Source organism: Agrilus planipennis, unplaced genomic scaffold (assembly GCF_000699045.2).
Source record: "Agrilus planipennis isolate EAB-ADULT unplaced genomic scaffold, Apla_2.0 scaffold56, whole genome shotgun sequence".
NCBI classification, from domain to species: Eukaryota; Metazoa; Arthropoda; class Insecta; order Coleoptera; family Buprestidae; genus Agrilus; species Agrilus planipennis.
Window position 1 is genome coordinate 573,424 of NW_020438870.1, and position 12,506 is coordinate 585,929.

A 12,506-nucleotide genomic window follows, 5' to 3' on the forward strand; every position below is an offset into this window, starting at 1 on the left:
ATAAAACAGGCGAATTATGATAAATTTTACATTAATAGCATGGAAAAATTTTGAAATAAATTAACATTTAAAATCGCTTAATAACTTAAATTATAATTTGTTGCGTTAAACATTAACTGTTTATATACGACACTAATAACAATTTATGATAGATTTTAAAATGGTTGGTTTTGTTGAAATGCATTCTTTTAAACTGTTATTAGAATTTTAAAAATTAATAAAACCAAAAATTGCAATACAAAAAACAGTAGTAAGTAATTGTCGCTAATTTCCTTTTACTCACATATGTAACGTAGGTCATTTTTTAAATTTTCCTTTATATTTTTTTAGCCTAAAGAAAATTTTTAAATCATAAATTAAGAAAGAATTTGAGTTTCTGAATTTGAATAAGTGGTTTGTTCTTTTACAGAATAACAGTCGATGGAATTGAATCACGGCATATGAAGTCTTAATGTAAGTTTTCTTAATTTTTAATAATTATTTCATATTTTTATTTGTAAACGTATACATTACATAGATATACTTCTAGTAATTGTAACAAATCGTTACTTTTACCTAGATATTGGTTCACTTAGTGAAGTTACAAACTATTCGAGAATCAAACACTCTATTTTGTTTAAACTACTAATTTTACATACATGTAATCTAACAATCGATTTACCTAATCCCAGAGGTACCTCAAAAAATTTACTTTGCTTAAAGTTGTCGACTCATTCAAAATATTTTGCAATTTATCTGTCTCATTTTTTTGGCCTTGTTGATCGAAAAATAAAATTGTTTTTTGCAAACATTTCCTGTGCGTATGTAAATTAGTTTTTCAAATCTAAACAACATTCTATCTAGAGATGTGGAAATTGGTTTTCTTTAAAGTATTTAAATAAAAATGCGAATACTTTTTTGATTTATTTCAAATGTAAAATACAAAATAGATTTCCCTTCTGTATTTTAAATGCTAAATACAAAATACGTATTTTCAAAATTATTTTTTCAATTAAATATTTTTTGTACTACCACAGCCGTCTCTACTTACAAGCCATGCTGAAGGTTTACTTGACAACACTGTGGGAGTCCCAGGATTTCCCAGTTAATGAGAGTTACAACTAATACATTGGTTGTTGGTAGTTCTTTCGTTGTTCTATAATATTTAAATTTTAGCGGAAATATCGTGCAATAAATGCGGAATAAGGATGCTTATAGTGTGTTTTAGTGATTAATACCTTTGGATACAGTTTTTAATTGCAGAAGGTAATATTAACNTTTTCTACATTTACTTTTAAGTATAAAAATTTTTTAAGGAAATATTGCAGGCATTTTCCCATTTTTTAAATATTGGAGTTTTTCTAGACTAATAGTGGTGTTTGCACTAGCTGCGATGATTAAGTATGATTCATGTTTTTGTTTGAAATGATTGAGATGTAGCTTTTTCTATTTTTATTTTATAGTTTCTTGAATGCAGCAACAAATAATTCTTCTATATACTTTCTTATTTACCTTTGTCACCCATTTTAATTGGAAAAAAGACACTCATTGCAAAATAACTTATTTACCGTGAAAGATCAGAGCCAATAGGGTTGCAAATAAATAAAATCAACATCAATCATTTTATATCAAAATATTTACAACCCCATTTAGTTTCCGATCTTCTACATATTATAATAAGAGAAAGAAATGGAATCCATACTTTTTTTAGCTTTGGGTTCATCTAATAAGTGAAGTTTTTCGATCGTCTTTTAACAATTTTGGATTATATGCATTTATTAACACACCACAATTTCTTTTTCAGTTTTACACGGCTAGCGTATATCAATTGGATATTGTTTTGCTGGCTGTTTTGTCGTAATTCGTAGAATTTCGCAGTTCCTTGCTAAAGGTACGATGAGTGGTGATTTTAATTTGGAACTTGGAAATTCCATGGACCATGACATTGAACCCGGAAAACAATATCGATCCAATAGTTTAGATTAACCATTACCAAGGATTTTAGAATTTTTTGGGCTTTCTTCAGTTAAAGAATTAAAAGGCATTCATGCAATGTCTCTTTGGCCCTTGCTGAGCTTCTAATACCTTCAATAGCCAATGTGAGCAAATTTCATTCATCATTTTATATAATGTTTGATCGGTGATATTAGCAAAACTTTTAAAGGCAAAAATGTATTTTGCATTTTACAAATAGAAAATATATTTGGAAAGTATTTTAAATAAAATACAAAATGCTTTTCTCAAGAAAGTATTTAAATGCAAGATANGCAAAACTTTTAAAGGCAAAAATGTATTTTGCATTTTACAAATAGAAAATATATTTGGAAAGTATTTTAAATAAAATACAAAATGCTTTTCTCAAGAAAGTATTTAAATGCAAGATAAAAATAGGTGTTTTTTATTTTGTATTTTAAATGCAATTTCAGATAAATCACATGTCTGAGTGTATTATATATAGCTTTTATTGCTACATTCCTTACACTTATTAATATCTTACCTATATATTCTCCCCTTCAAATTAATATCTTATCTATATATTCTTCTCTCCTCTACTACCTTTCTTTGCCACACCTCTTTCATTGTTCTAAAAACAAAAACTATTACCTATTCCTTAAACATTCTTTCAGGTGACTTTAAGTAGCATTCTTCCCAAGTTCTAGTATCTTCATATCCTCCTAACACGTGTTTTAGACAATCTACCTTCCTGTCACATATACTATAGCGTCTATCCTCTTCCTTCGTCCAATATTTACATCCCCTACGCTCTTTATTTTTCTTTCTCTTTCTTAATACCATGGAACCCAATCCTTTTGTCAGTCCTACCACAAAATCTCCTTCAGCCCTACCACTTGATCTCTCTCCTTATCATTTACCTGCATCTGTTCCTCATCGATTCCCCTATATATATATCCCTTTCCTCAGCCACTATCTTACCTGCTCCTGATAATTCCTTCAACGCCCTCTCCCTCTGTGTACCATATCTACTTTTGGTCCCTGTTTCTTTCGTACCTTCTTCCTCCATGTTTTTTTTTTGAACCCAACCTCTTCTCATATTTTACTATTCTTTTTATCGCTTTTCCCCACATCTTCCCACATTTAGTCTCCCTGCTTATTATATTATCCGGCGTACTTTTTTCTAATTGTAATACTTACCTGATATTTCCATTACATAAAACCTCTCACCATCACATTAAACAGCACCAGTCTCCTACCCCAATAATTTCTGATCTAATCTTGATACCTTACCCATAATTAGCCTCTCTTTAACTACTTGATTGGTTGGTCTATTTCCTTCCATACTATTTTACTTATTCCCTTCCCTTTCTTCCTCGCTTCTCTCCAACTTCCATAACCATTGATTTTTCACAATTTAATACTTTTTCAGTCTTCCTTCCATTTACTTCAACCCCACAAAATTATTCGCTACTAACACTATATCATATGCATATGAAATGGCCCATATATCTTTTTCCTTTCCACTGCTACCCCCTTCCCTTATTTTTCTCATCTCTTAATTGATTGATATTTAATTTTAACTTACATCCCTGCTTTGCACCTGCTCTATTCGTCCAGATTTTTCCCCACTTTTACGATTAACCCTCACTACTACTGATTGCTGGTTCCATATAAACCTCAATTATTCTTTTAATTAAACTCCTTTTTATTAGCATACAATTATTAAATATTCTCATTTTTTTTCCAACTGTATCTGCATTATATTTTTTACTATCACCACCTTTCTTTTTTTGAAACCAAATTACGTCTCAGTTAGTGCCTTTTTTTTTAAATAATTTTCTCCTCTAGTACTACCTTTTGTACTACAATGTTTCAAAGTAATATGTTTTCAACAAGAAAAAAACTGCGATCGTTGCGAGTTCTTTAGTTAATTGTTTTAGACAAACAATTGGTTGATAAATAAATGAAATTTTACTTTCCATTTACTCTAGAGCTGTTGCATGATAGTTGTTCTTTTATTTCAGATATTTTCATATTTAGACATAATTGGATGATGACTGAAAAATTCGAAAAAGTTAGAAATGCGATATGGTAAGTTATGGTATGTCGTAAAAGTTTTGAAATTTATTGGAAATGTTCTTTACTTGTTTCAGATTGGATACAATTTTGCTGCATTTTCATATTCGAGTACGTTTTTGAATCGTGATGGAGTTCTTCTGCATGTTTCAAGGACAACGACCAACTCATTTTTTAATTTTTTGTAAAAATATGTAACAAAAGTGGATTTGTTGAACTAAACTTTGGCGTTTAAATTCAAAATGATAATTCGATTAATTTTATTAAATTAGTTATTCATTTTATTATATTAAATTGTAATTTTCAGATATATTTTCCTATTAATTTTTTGTTCCTCTTTTCATTTTCTTCTCGAGCTAAGTATTGATCGTTTTTATTTTTGTCAACTTAGTTTATCTGGATAATTCATTATCAATCATTTTGAAAGGATTTCTTATCTATTTTCCGTTCATTAAGTATTTAAATTGAATTAAATGCATGTAAATTACGTATAATTCAAAACAAAACATTCACTAATTTCTTATAGATATTGCATTTTTGTACTTACCTTGGTTGTTCACTTTTTATGTTAGTTTTTAAATTTGTACATATGGATGTATCTCTCCGTTTCAGTTTATTAGTAATTTTCCAATAATTAATTTATTTCTTGCTCTGTTGTTTATATTAGACTAAAACGTAATTATATATTTAATTGTCTGGTTTCCTAATATTTTTAGATTCAAATAACTGTTTTCAAATTTAATCCTTATTATTTATTAATGTTAAATGCTTTCTATTAACTTCTGAAAACGCCAAGATTTTACAGAAAATATCAATACTTGCCCTTTTGTGTTAATAAGAAATCCTTTTATGAATTAATTGTTTTTACGTTAACTAATTTTAGTTAACAATTTAGAAGAAGATAGAGAAATATATACGAAGCAGCTAAATAAAATCAATAAATCCACTTTTAAATATCGGATGTATTGTAATGAATCTTTTAAATTTATGATACCTTGATACTGTAATTTGTTTGACATATTTTTATTTGAAATGTATATTAATTTATATAAGTATTGTATTAATAACTATTTTAGGGATTGATTTATTTATGTATGTTCAGATAATATTCATTTAATTTAATTAGGATTCAGGTATTTACGACTATAACTCATTTTGATATATTAATTTTTTGTCAATTTCTCTGTAATAAAAAACATGGGGAAAGGGGACTTATTTTGGGGAGAAAATGAGAATATTAAAGTGGTAACTGTGTGTGAGGGTGGAAATTAAAGTGCAAGAGGAAGAATGAAAGAGAGGAAAAATGAGGTTGTGAGTGAATATAAGGGTGAGTGTGAAAGTTTATTATGTGAGTGTGAAAATTTGTATGAAACTGCAAATGTATGAAAGGGTGAGGGAGAGAATTCGTATAGGAGTGAAAATGTGTGTAAGGGTGAGAATTTAGTAAGAGTGAGAATGTATGAGTGAGTAAGAAGGTAAGGGTGAAAACTTGTGCGAGAGTGAGAATGTGTAAAAGGCTGAGGGTGAAGAGAGTGATGGTAAGAATGAGAATAAATGCGAGAGGAAGAGAATATGTATGAGTGAGGGTATGAATGAGAATGAGAGGGTGTGTGTTCAGAGGGGGTATGAATAAGTTCTACCCTCTCTTAAGTACACACATTCTCTTTCACACCCTTCTTTGCGGAGTGAACGAGGGAGTGAACATGTGCGAGAGGGAGAGAATATGTGTGAATGAGGGTATAAATGAAGGAGAGAATGTAGAGTGAGGGTGTGTGTTCGAGAGGGGGGATATGAATTGCTCCTACCCTCTCTCTCAGACACACATATACGTCCATTACTCTCATTCTCACCCTTATTTATAACCTTCATCGCGCATTTTCCCTCCCTCTCAGAGTAAACGAGGGAGCGAATGCGTGCGAGCACGTGCGAATGCGAGAGGGAGAGAATGTGTGCGAGTGAGGGCATGAAAGAGGAAGAGAATGTAGAGTGGGGGTGTGTGTTTGAGAGGGGGGATATGAATTATTCCTAACCTCTCTCTCAGACACACACACGTATCTCACTCTTATTCTCATCCTCTTTCATATCCCCTCCTCGCACAACTTCCCTCCCTCTCGGTGTGAATGCGGGAGTGAATGTGTGCGTGGGGGCGCGAGGGGGGACAGCGGGGTGGGGGACAGCGGGCGGGGAAGTAAATAAAACGAATGGAAACCCTGTACGTGTTTTATTTTTTTTACAAAATTAAATTTTTCACGGCTACCAGGTTTAGTGCGAAAGGTTTTTTAATTCGAAGACCGTCCGGGACTTTGCCCAGACGTTGGAAGCTCCAAATTCGAACTAGAGGCCCCCCATACACGAAAATTCGAAAGTTCCAAGATACTAAGTCCCAGAAACCTCGAAATACGATTCTCGTGGTTTCCAAAATTATAGATCTCGAGGATCCATAATTTTGGAGACCCCGAGAATCGTACTCGAAGTTTCCGAGACATAGGATCTCGGAAATTCCGAGTTTCCGCGTATGGGAGGCTTCAAAGTCCGAATTTGAAGCCTCCCCGGTGCACTCGCGAAACACTCGCGACCGACGCAGGCGACGAAGCATGGTCCCTCGGTGAGTACGAAGAGCGACGTCCAGATGTACATGCTGGTGATGGTAATCCTGCAACAATACATATTAATTGTAATTATTCTTTAAACAAAAGTTAAGATGAAAAAAATTAATGATAACAATCATACATTTCTATTAATAATAGCTTACAACAAGGTAGAAATAATTAAAATATTACTTTAAAGAATAAACAATTACTAAAAATGTAATTTTATCATTACAAAAAAAAACTAAAAAGAAATAATCAAAATTGAAGACCCAGAAGTTAAAGAAACGTTAATTATAAATATCGGCGTGCAATGAAACATGTTACAGAACTTCAATAAAAAGTAGATTAACATAGAATTTAAAAGAAATGTGAAAGTGATAAGGTAATTGTTTACTTCTGGAAAATTAAAAGGTTGTTGTAAGTGTAGAATGATGTCATCCTTCATATTGATGATATATAATTTTGTTATCTATTATTAAAAGCTTACAACAAGGTAAAAATAGTAAAATATTACTTTAATGAATGAACAGTATCCATTTACTAAAACTATAATATTAACTGTGCAAAAAAAAACTAAAAAGGACGAATCAAAAATAAAGACCCAGAAGTTAATTATAAATGCCGGCGTTAAACAGGTTATAGAGAACTTCAATAAAAAGTAGACTAACATAGAATTTAAAAGAAATGTGGAAGTGATAACGTAATTGTTTATTTTTGGAAAGTTAAAAGATATTGTTGTAAATGATGGTGTTTAGTTTTTGTTATTTATGAACAGGTAAGTAGGCTGTTAAATGAGAATACAAATTAATTAATATAAGAGCATATGTTAGCGTTTACGTTTCATTACAATCATAATTAAACTTCTGAACTACGGGGAAATCAATGCATTTCCATGGAGGGGTTAAATCAAAGCTCATGTGAGATCAATTTTGTCACCTACCACAGTGCCCTAGCCGATAATTGTTAATTTTTGAGATAATTAAATTTTTATGTTTTTATCTTTAAATGCTGATTTTTGATAAAAAAATACATACCTTAAAAATGTTGTTATGTTGTGGACTTGGAATCGCAAGTGATTAAAAAAAAGACCTTTGTAATGCTAACTGAATTGTATGGAAAATATAGTAGGTGCAGGTACTAAAATAAATTCTTTAGTTCAGTAGCTATCTAAAATGGTATAAACATTTACAGAAAACTTGATAAAAAAAAAAACGAAAGAAACATCCAGAACAAAACTAACTTCTCCTAAACGTTATCTTTTATTTTATTTGAAACAAATGAAAATTGATGTAATTTACAAGTCATTTATTGAAAAAGCATAGCTACTAAACTACGGAATTTATTTAAATGCAAATTTACAATACCTTTTGACATAATGTTGCTTTAATATACAAGGATTTTTATTTAAATTTTATGCAATATCAAGTCTACAACATAAAATTTAATGTTTTATTACTTCAGCTTAATGTTACACTCAGAGAAAACTGTAGAACAAACTTCTACAATTGTAGAACTTTTCATTACAAATAGTAGCGAATATAGGGACAGAAACAAGTTGTAGTGAAAATTAATATAATATTGTAATTACTTTTTTTCCTACTTGTCTCTCTACTACAACGTTAAAGAATAAGTACCTAGTGCAAATTCCTCTTAAAAATTACTTTTCATTGTAGCATATCTCTATACAATAATTAAAAAAAATTATACAAAATTGTAGCATATTTGTTTACAACAATTAAGAAAGAATTATACAATATAGTGTTGTGGGTATGCATTTATCTAAGGCAAAACAGAAAATTGAAATGCAAATAAATATTCAATAAAAGTTTCTACATTTTTTCTTTATATTTTCTACAAAATTTATTTAATCTTACTACAATTTGTAATGAAATTCACGAAGCTGTTGTAGTAAATATTTCATTCAAATTGCAAGGAATTAGTCTGAGCCCCTGTCGATATTTCTCCTACAATTTACCACTACAATTTTATAGTCAAATTTAAGTTTACCGTTAGTTAATCTTACTACAAATTTGAGTTGCATTTTCTACAAAACGACCTCTAGAACGTTGTAGTAATTTTTCATAAATTATTTTTCTAAGTGCATCTTGAGGAAGTGCAGGGATGTTAGCTATCAAAAAATGTATAAAACAAAGATTATTTTTTAAGCTACTTAACTTTTTTTGTCAAAAATTAGCATTTAAACGTGAAAATACAAATAAATTATTCATCTCAAAAACTATCTGTTATCGTCTAGGGTACCACATGACAAAATTGATCGTAATTGAACTCCACTTTAACTCCTTCAAGCGAATGTATTTCCTTTAGCCATGTGTATATACAGGGTTTCCCAAAAAGTACGCAATATGAACTGCAAGTTTAATCGAAAAATTGTTCAAACAAAATTTACTCCCTATTTGAATGCAAGATCCTCTGTATTATTTTAATTTGATTTACTATACAGAGTGATCAGAAATAGAAAATATAAGGTTTCGTTTAAATGGCAGTCATGTGAAATGTAGCTTAAATCGAAACAAGTTCAAAATGCAAAAATATACACCTATACAATTTAATGTCTTTTTTCAAACAAAATTTGTTCCCTATTTTAATTCAAATTAACGTGTAGCATCTCAGTTTTATTTACGATACAGAGTATTCAAAAAATTCAGAATGACAAAATATGAAGCTATGCAAAAAATCGCAGCGATATTTCACTATTTTTTTTTCGAATGAAATCACTAAAAGGAAATCAAAAAATATTTGAATATGGGCGCGATTTTTCGTATAGCTCCATATTTTGACATTCTCAATACTTTTTCCTAGACCTTTTTTTCATTAGACTCATATTTCACATGGCTGCCATTTAAACGAATTTTTTTTTATTTTCGACTCCGTATAATAAATCAAATTTGGATAACAGACGACCTTGTATTAAAATAGGGAACAAGTTTTGTTTGAAAAATTTTTATTAAACATACAGTTTGGCTGCAATGATCATATTGGGTACTTTTTGTATGTGTACGAAAAAAACCTGTTTTTTATAAACAATCAGAAAAAAGCTTTTCAATGCTAAATTTTGAAAAACTGCGCCAACTTTTACAAAATAGAGGGAAAATATATACATAATGACTTGACCACAAATAATAAAAAATGACCCTAAAAAAAGTAATCGTAAATACAAAACAAAATCATATAAACAAGTTATATTTAATTGAACAAAATTTTACGTTAAATTTTAAAAGTGTGCAAGTTGATGCTACAAATAAGAGATCGATGAAAAATAAAAAGATGTTAATGTCATCAAAGGTTTACAATTATAAGTATTTAAATTAAGTTAAATGCATTAAAGTGAGAAAAGATGTAAACAAAATAAAATTAATAAAAGCTACATTACATAATAAAGGTGCCAGTTTGATCCTGTCATAATTTTATTGTAAGGGAGAATATTTTGAAATTAAATTACAAGCGATATTTAATAATAATAATATGGAGAGATTTTAATTCTATAAATGTTAACACTTATACTCATGTGGAATAAAAAGAAAGAATTGCAGCAAAAAAAGACAAATAGAATTTAAAAGCGCAGTTTTAATGTTTAAAAAATTACAATACAAATTTTAAAAATAGTTTAGTAATTTAATGTGAACAACCAAAAGACAAGACTATGAAGTGGGTATTAGAAAGTTGAAAAAAAAAAATGAAAAAGGAAAGATGTTAGGTACTTCATTTTTACTTTTTAGAATTAAAAGTGAACATCGAAATAAAAATATACATACAATGTAAATTGAATTGATTAATTTCGTATGACATAAGGCAAATTACAAAATAAATTGTATGATGTTAATAAATGACAATGGGGAACACTTACCAACGTGGCCAAATCAGCTTCACCGTATCTTTCCCAGTACGAACGCTCCCACGAAGATCCTGTACGCCCGAAGGTCCTGTACGCCTTGAAGATGTCATGCAGATGTAGCTACAACAAAATCAAATTTTCAAACTTTCTAAGCCTAATAGTTACTACTTTTTGGAAACTTAGTTAAGAAGTTAATTTAATTCATTTTAAGATGTAACTATTTATGAGTATTAATAATAGAGATGAAGTTAATGGCGCAATTTTAATGAAATATTATAACAAATAAAACAAAGGGTAAAACGTTTTAATATAAAATTTCGACGAATTCGTTTCTACCAATTGGTGGTTATCAAGAGTGGGTTATTTAATATAATTATAATACTTACTGTGATGCATTAGTAAAGACCGGTCAAATTCAAATATGTTTAGGTATGTTGAAACGTGTTACCTTTTGTTTTATTTGAATATTTATAATTTACTTTTGCTTTTATATCGAATTTATTGTACATCTCTTTGTAATAAAAACCTAGGTAAAGAGATCTCATTTTGGGGAGAAAGTTACAAAAGAGTAAGAATGAACGGGAGGAAAAGTGAGATTGCATGCAAGGGTGAGGTAAAGTGTGAAAATTGTGAAGGTACAAGAACATATATGAGAGTTAAAATGCAAAGGTGCGGGTGAGAATTTATGTCAGAGTGAGAATGCATTAAAAGATGAGGGTAAAGATTTATACGAAAGTGAGAATGCATCAAAGGGTCGGGTGGGAATTTCCATGTGAGTGAGAATCCATGAAAGGGTGACTGTGGGAATGCATGAAGAGATAGGAGTGAAAAATTATGTGAGGATCAGGGTGAGGATAGGTATAAGAGTGAGAATGTATCAAAGGGTAATGTGAGAATTTCCATGTGAGTGAAAATGCATGAAAGCGTGAGTGTAAGGATTTATGAAGAGACAGGGTGACAAATTGTGTGAAGATGAGGGCGAGGATAAGTATAAGACTGAGAATGTATGGATAGGTGGGTGCGAGGATTTATGTGAGACTAAGAATACATGAAGAGATGAGAATGCTAAAAAATGTGAAGGTGTTGGCTTGGAAAGTGACAAGGAAAAGATAAAAACAGAATTGTTTAGGAGTTTGTGAGGGAATAAGAAATAATATTTTTAAATGAAACGTAGATACAGTAGCGCCTCTATAATCCGAACACCCAAAATTTATACTTTGCTCGGAACTATGATGCGTTCGGATTACAGTATCCAGACATTTCGAAACGTATTTTTTGAAATGAAAGAAAAATTTTTGTAATTGAATGTACAAATAAATTTCAATTATTAAGTATTTTAAAGTGCAATAGGACAATTTAAAAAGTGGAAGAAATGGTTGAAGAGACTGAAGATTGTGAAGATTAAGATAATGAAAGAATGCATAATTGTTAAGAGAACAAGGGTGAAGGGAAGAATGTCATTAAACGTTTTACGTTTAACGTTGCACATATTTCAAGGTAAATGCCTTAAAGTGGAAAAATGAAATAATCTAATTTTACTGTAAGAAATAATGAAAGATATTTTTAAATTAAGTTACAGTGAAATTGAATAACATTAAAATTGAGAAACGTTGTAATTTTATTAATTCAAATATATATTCTTGTGGAATAAAAAGAAACAATTGCAATAAAAAAAAAAACAAAATCAGTAAAAGTTGTATGCGCAGTTAGATATGATTTAATAATTTAACGTCAGTAATGTTACAAAATTTAAAAAAACTGAAATAAGAATATGTGACAGATACCACATTCTTTACTCTTTAGAATGAAAGGCAATTTTCCAAACAAAAAAATCGGTTGTCTGTAAAGTTGGTTTACTGACGATAGTTGAACGTGACAACGTCATAAGAAAATACTGATGGAATGGTTTCATTTTTCAAAAGAAAATTTTAATTTTATTTGTTTGATAGATATTTTGTATGGATATAGAGAAGGAGGTAAATGGAAATGTATTATTGTATAGCAGCTGTCCACGCGGACGCATCGCTCACTCAAGTAGGAGAGAGACAGAT

The 12,506-nt window shown here is 30.0% G+C and overlaps 1 protein-coding gene and 1 long non-coding RNA gene across 2 annotated transcripts in view; one reads left to right on the forward strand and one right to left on the reverse strand.

The window, feature by feature from the left end:
* LOC108732719 overlaps positions 1 to 4,312 on the forward strand; it is a 10,982-nt gene extending 6,670 nt beyond the window's left edge. The window contains exons 2-5 of the long non-coding RNA XR_003231628.1: positions 410 to 453; positions 1,784 to 2,078; positions 3,960 to 4,026; positions 4,089 to 4,312. This is a non-coding gene — a long non-coding RNA (uncharacterized LOC108732719). The remainder of the gene's footprint in view (positions 1 to 409; positions 454 to 1,783; positions 2,079 to 3,959; positions 4,027 to 4,088) is intronic.
* A 1,905-nt stretch (positions 4,313 to 6,217) lies between these two features.
* LOC112905174 overlaps positions 6,218 to 12,506 on the reverse strand; it is a 7,631-nt gene continuing 1,342 nt past the window's right edge. Inside the window, exons 2-3 of the mRNA XM_025977078.1 lie at positions 10,468 to 10,575; positions 6,218 to 6,664 (exon numbers count right to left, since the gene is read on the reverse strand). Of these exons, the coding sequence (XP_025832863.1) occupies positions 6,433 to 6,664; positions 10,468 to 10,565 (330 nt within the window). The 5' untranslated portion in view covers positions 10,566 to 10,575 and the 3' untranslated portion in view covers positions 6,218 to 6,432. The remainder of the gene's footprint in view (positions 6,665 to 10,467; positions 10,576 to 12,506) is intronic.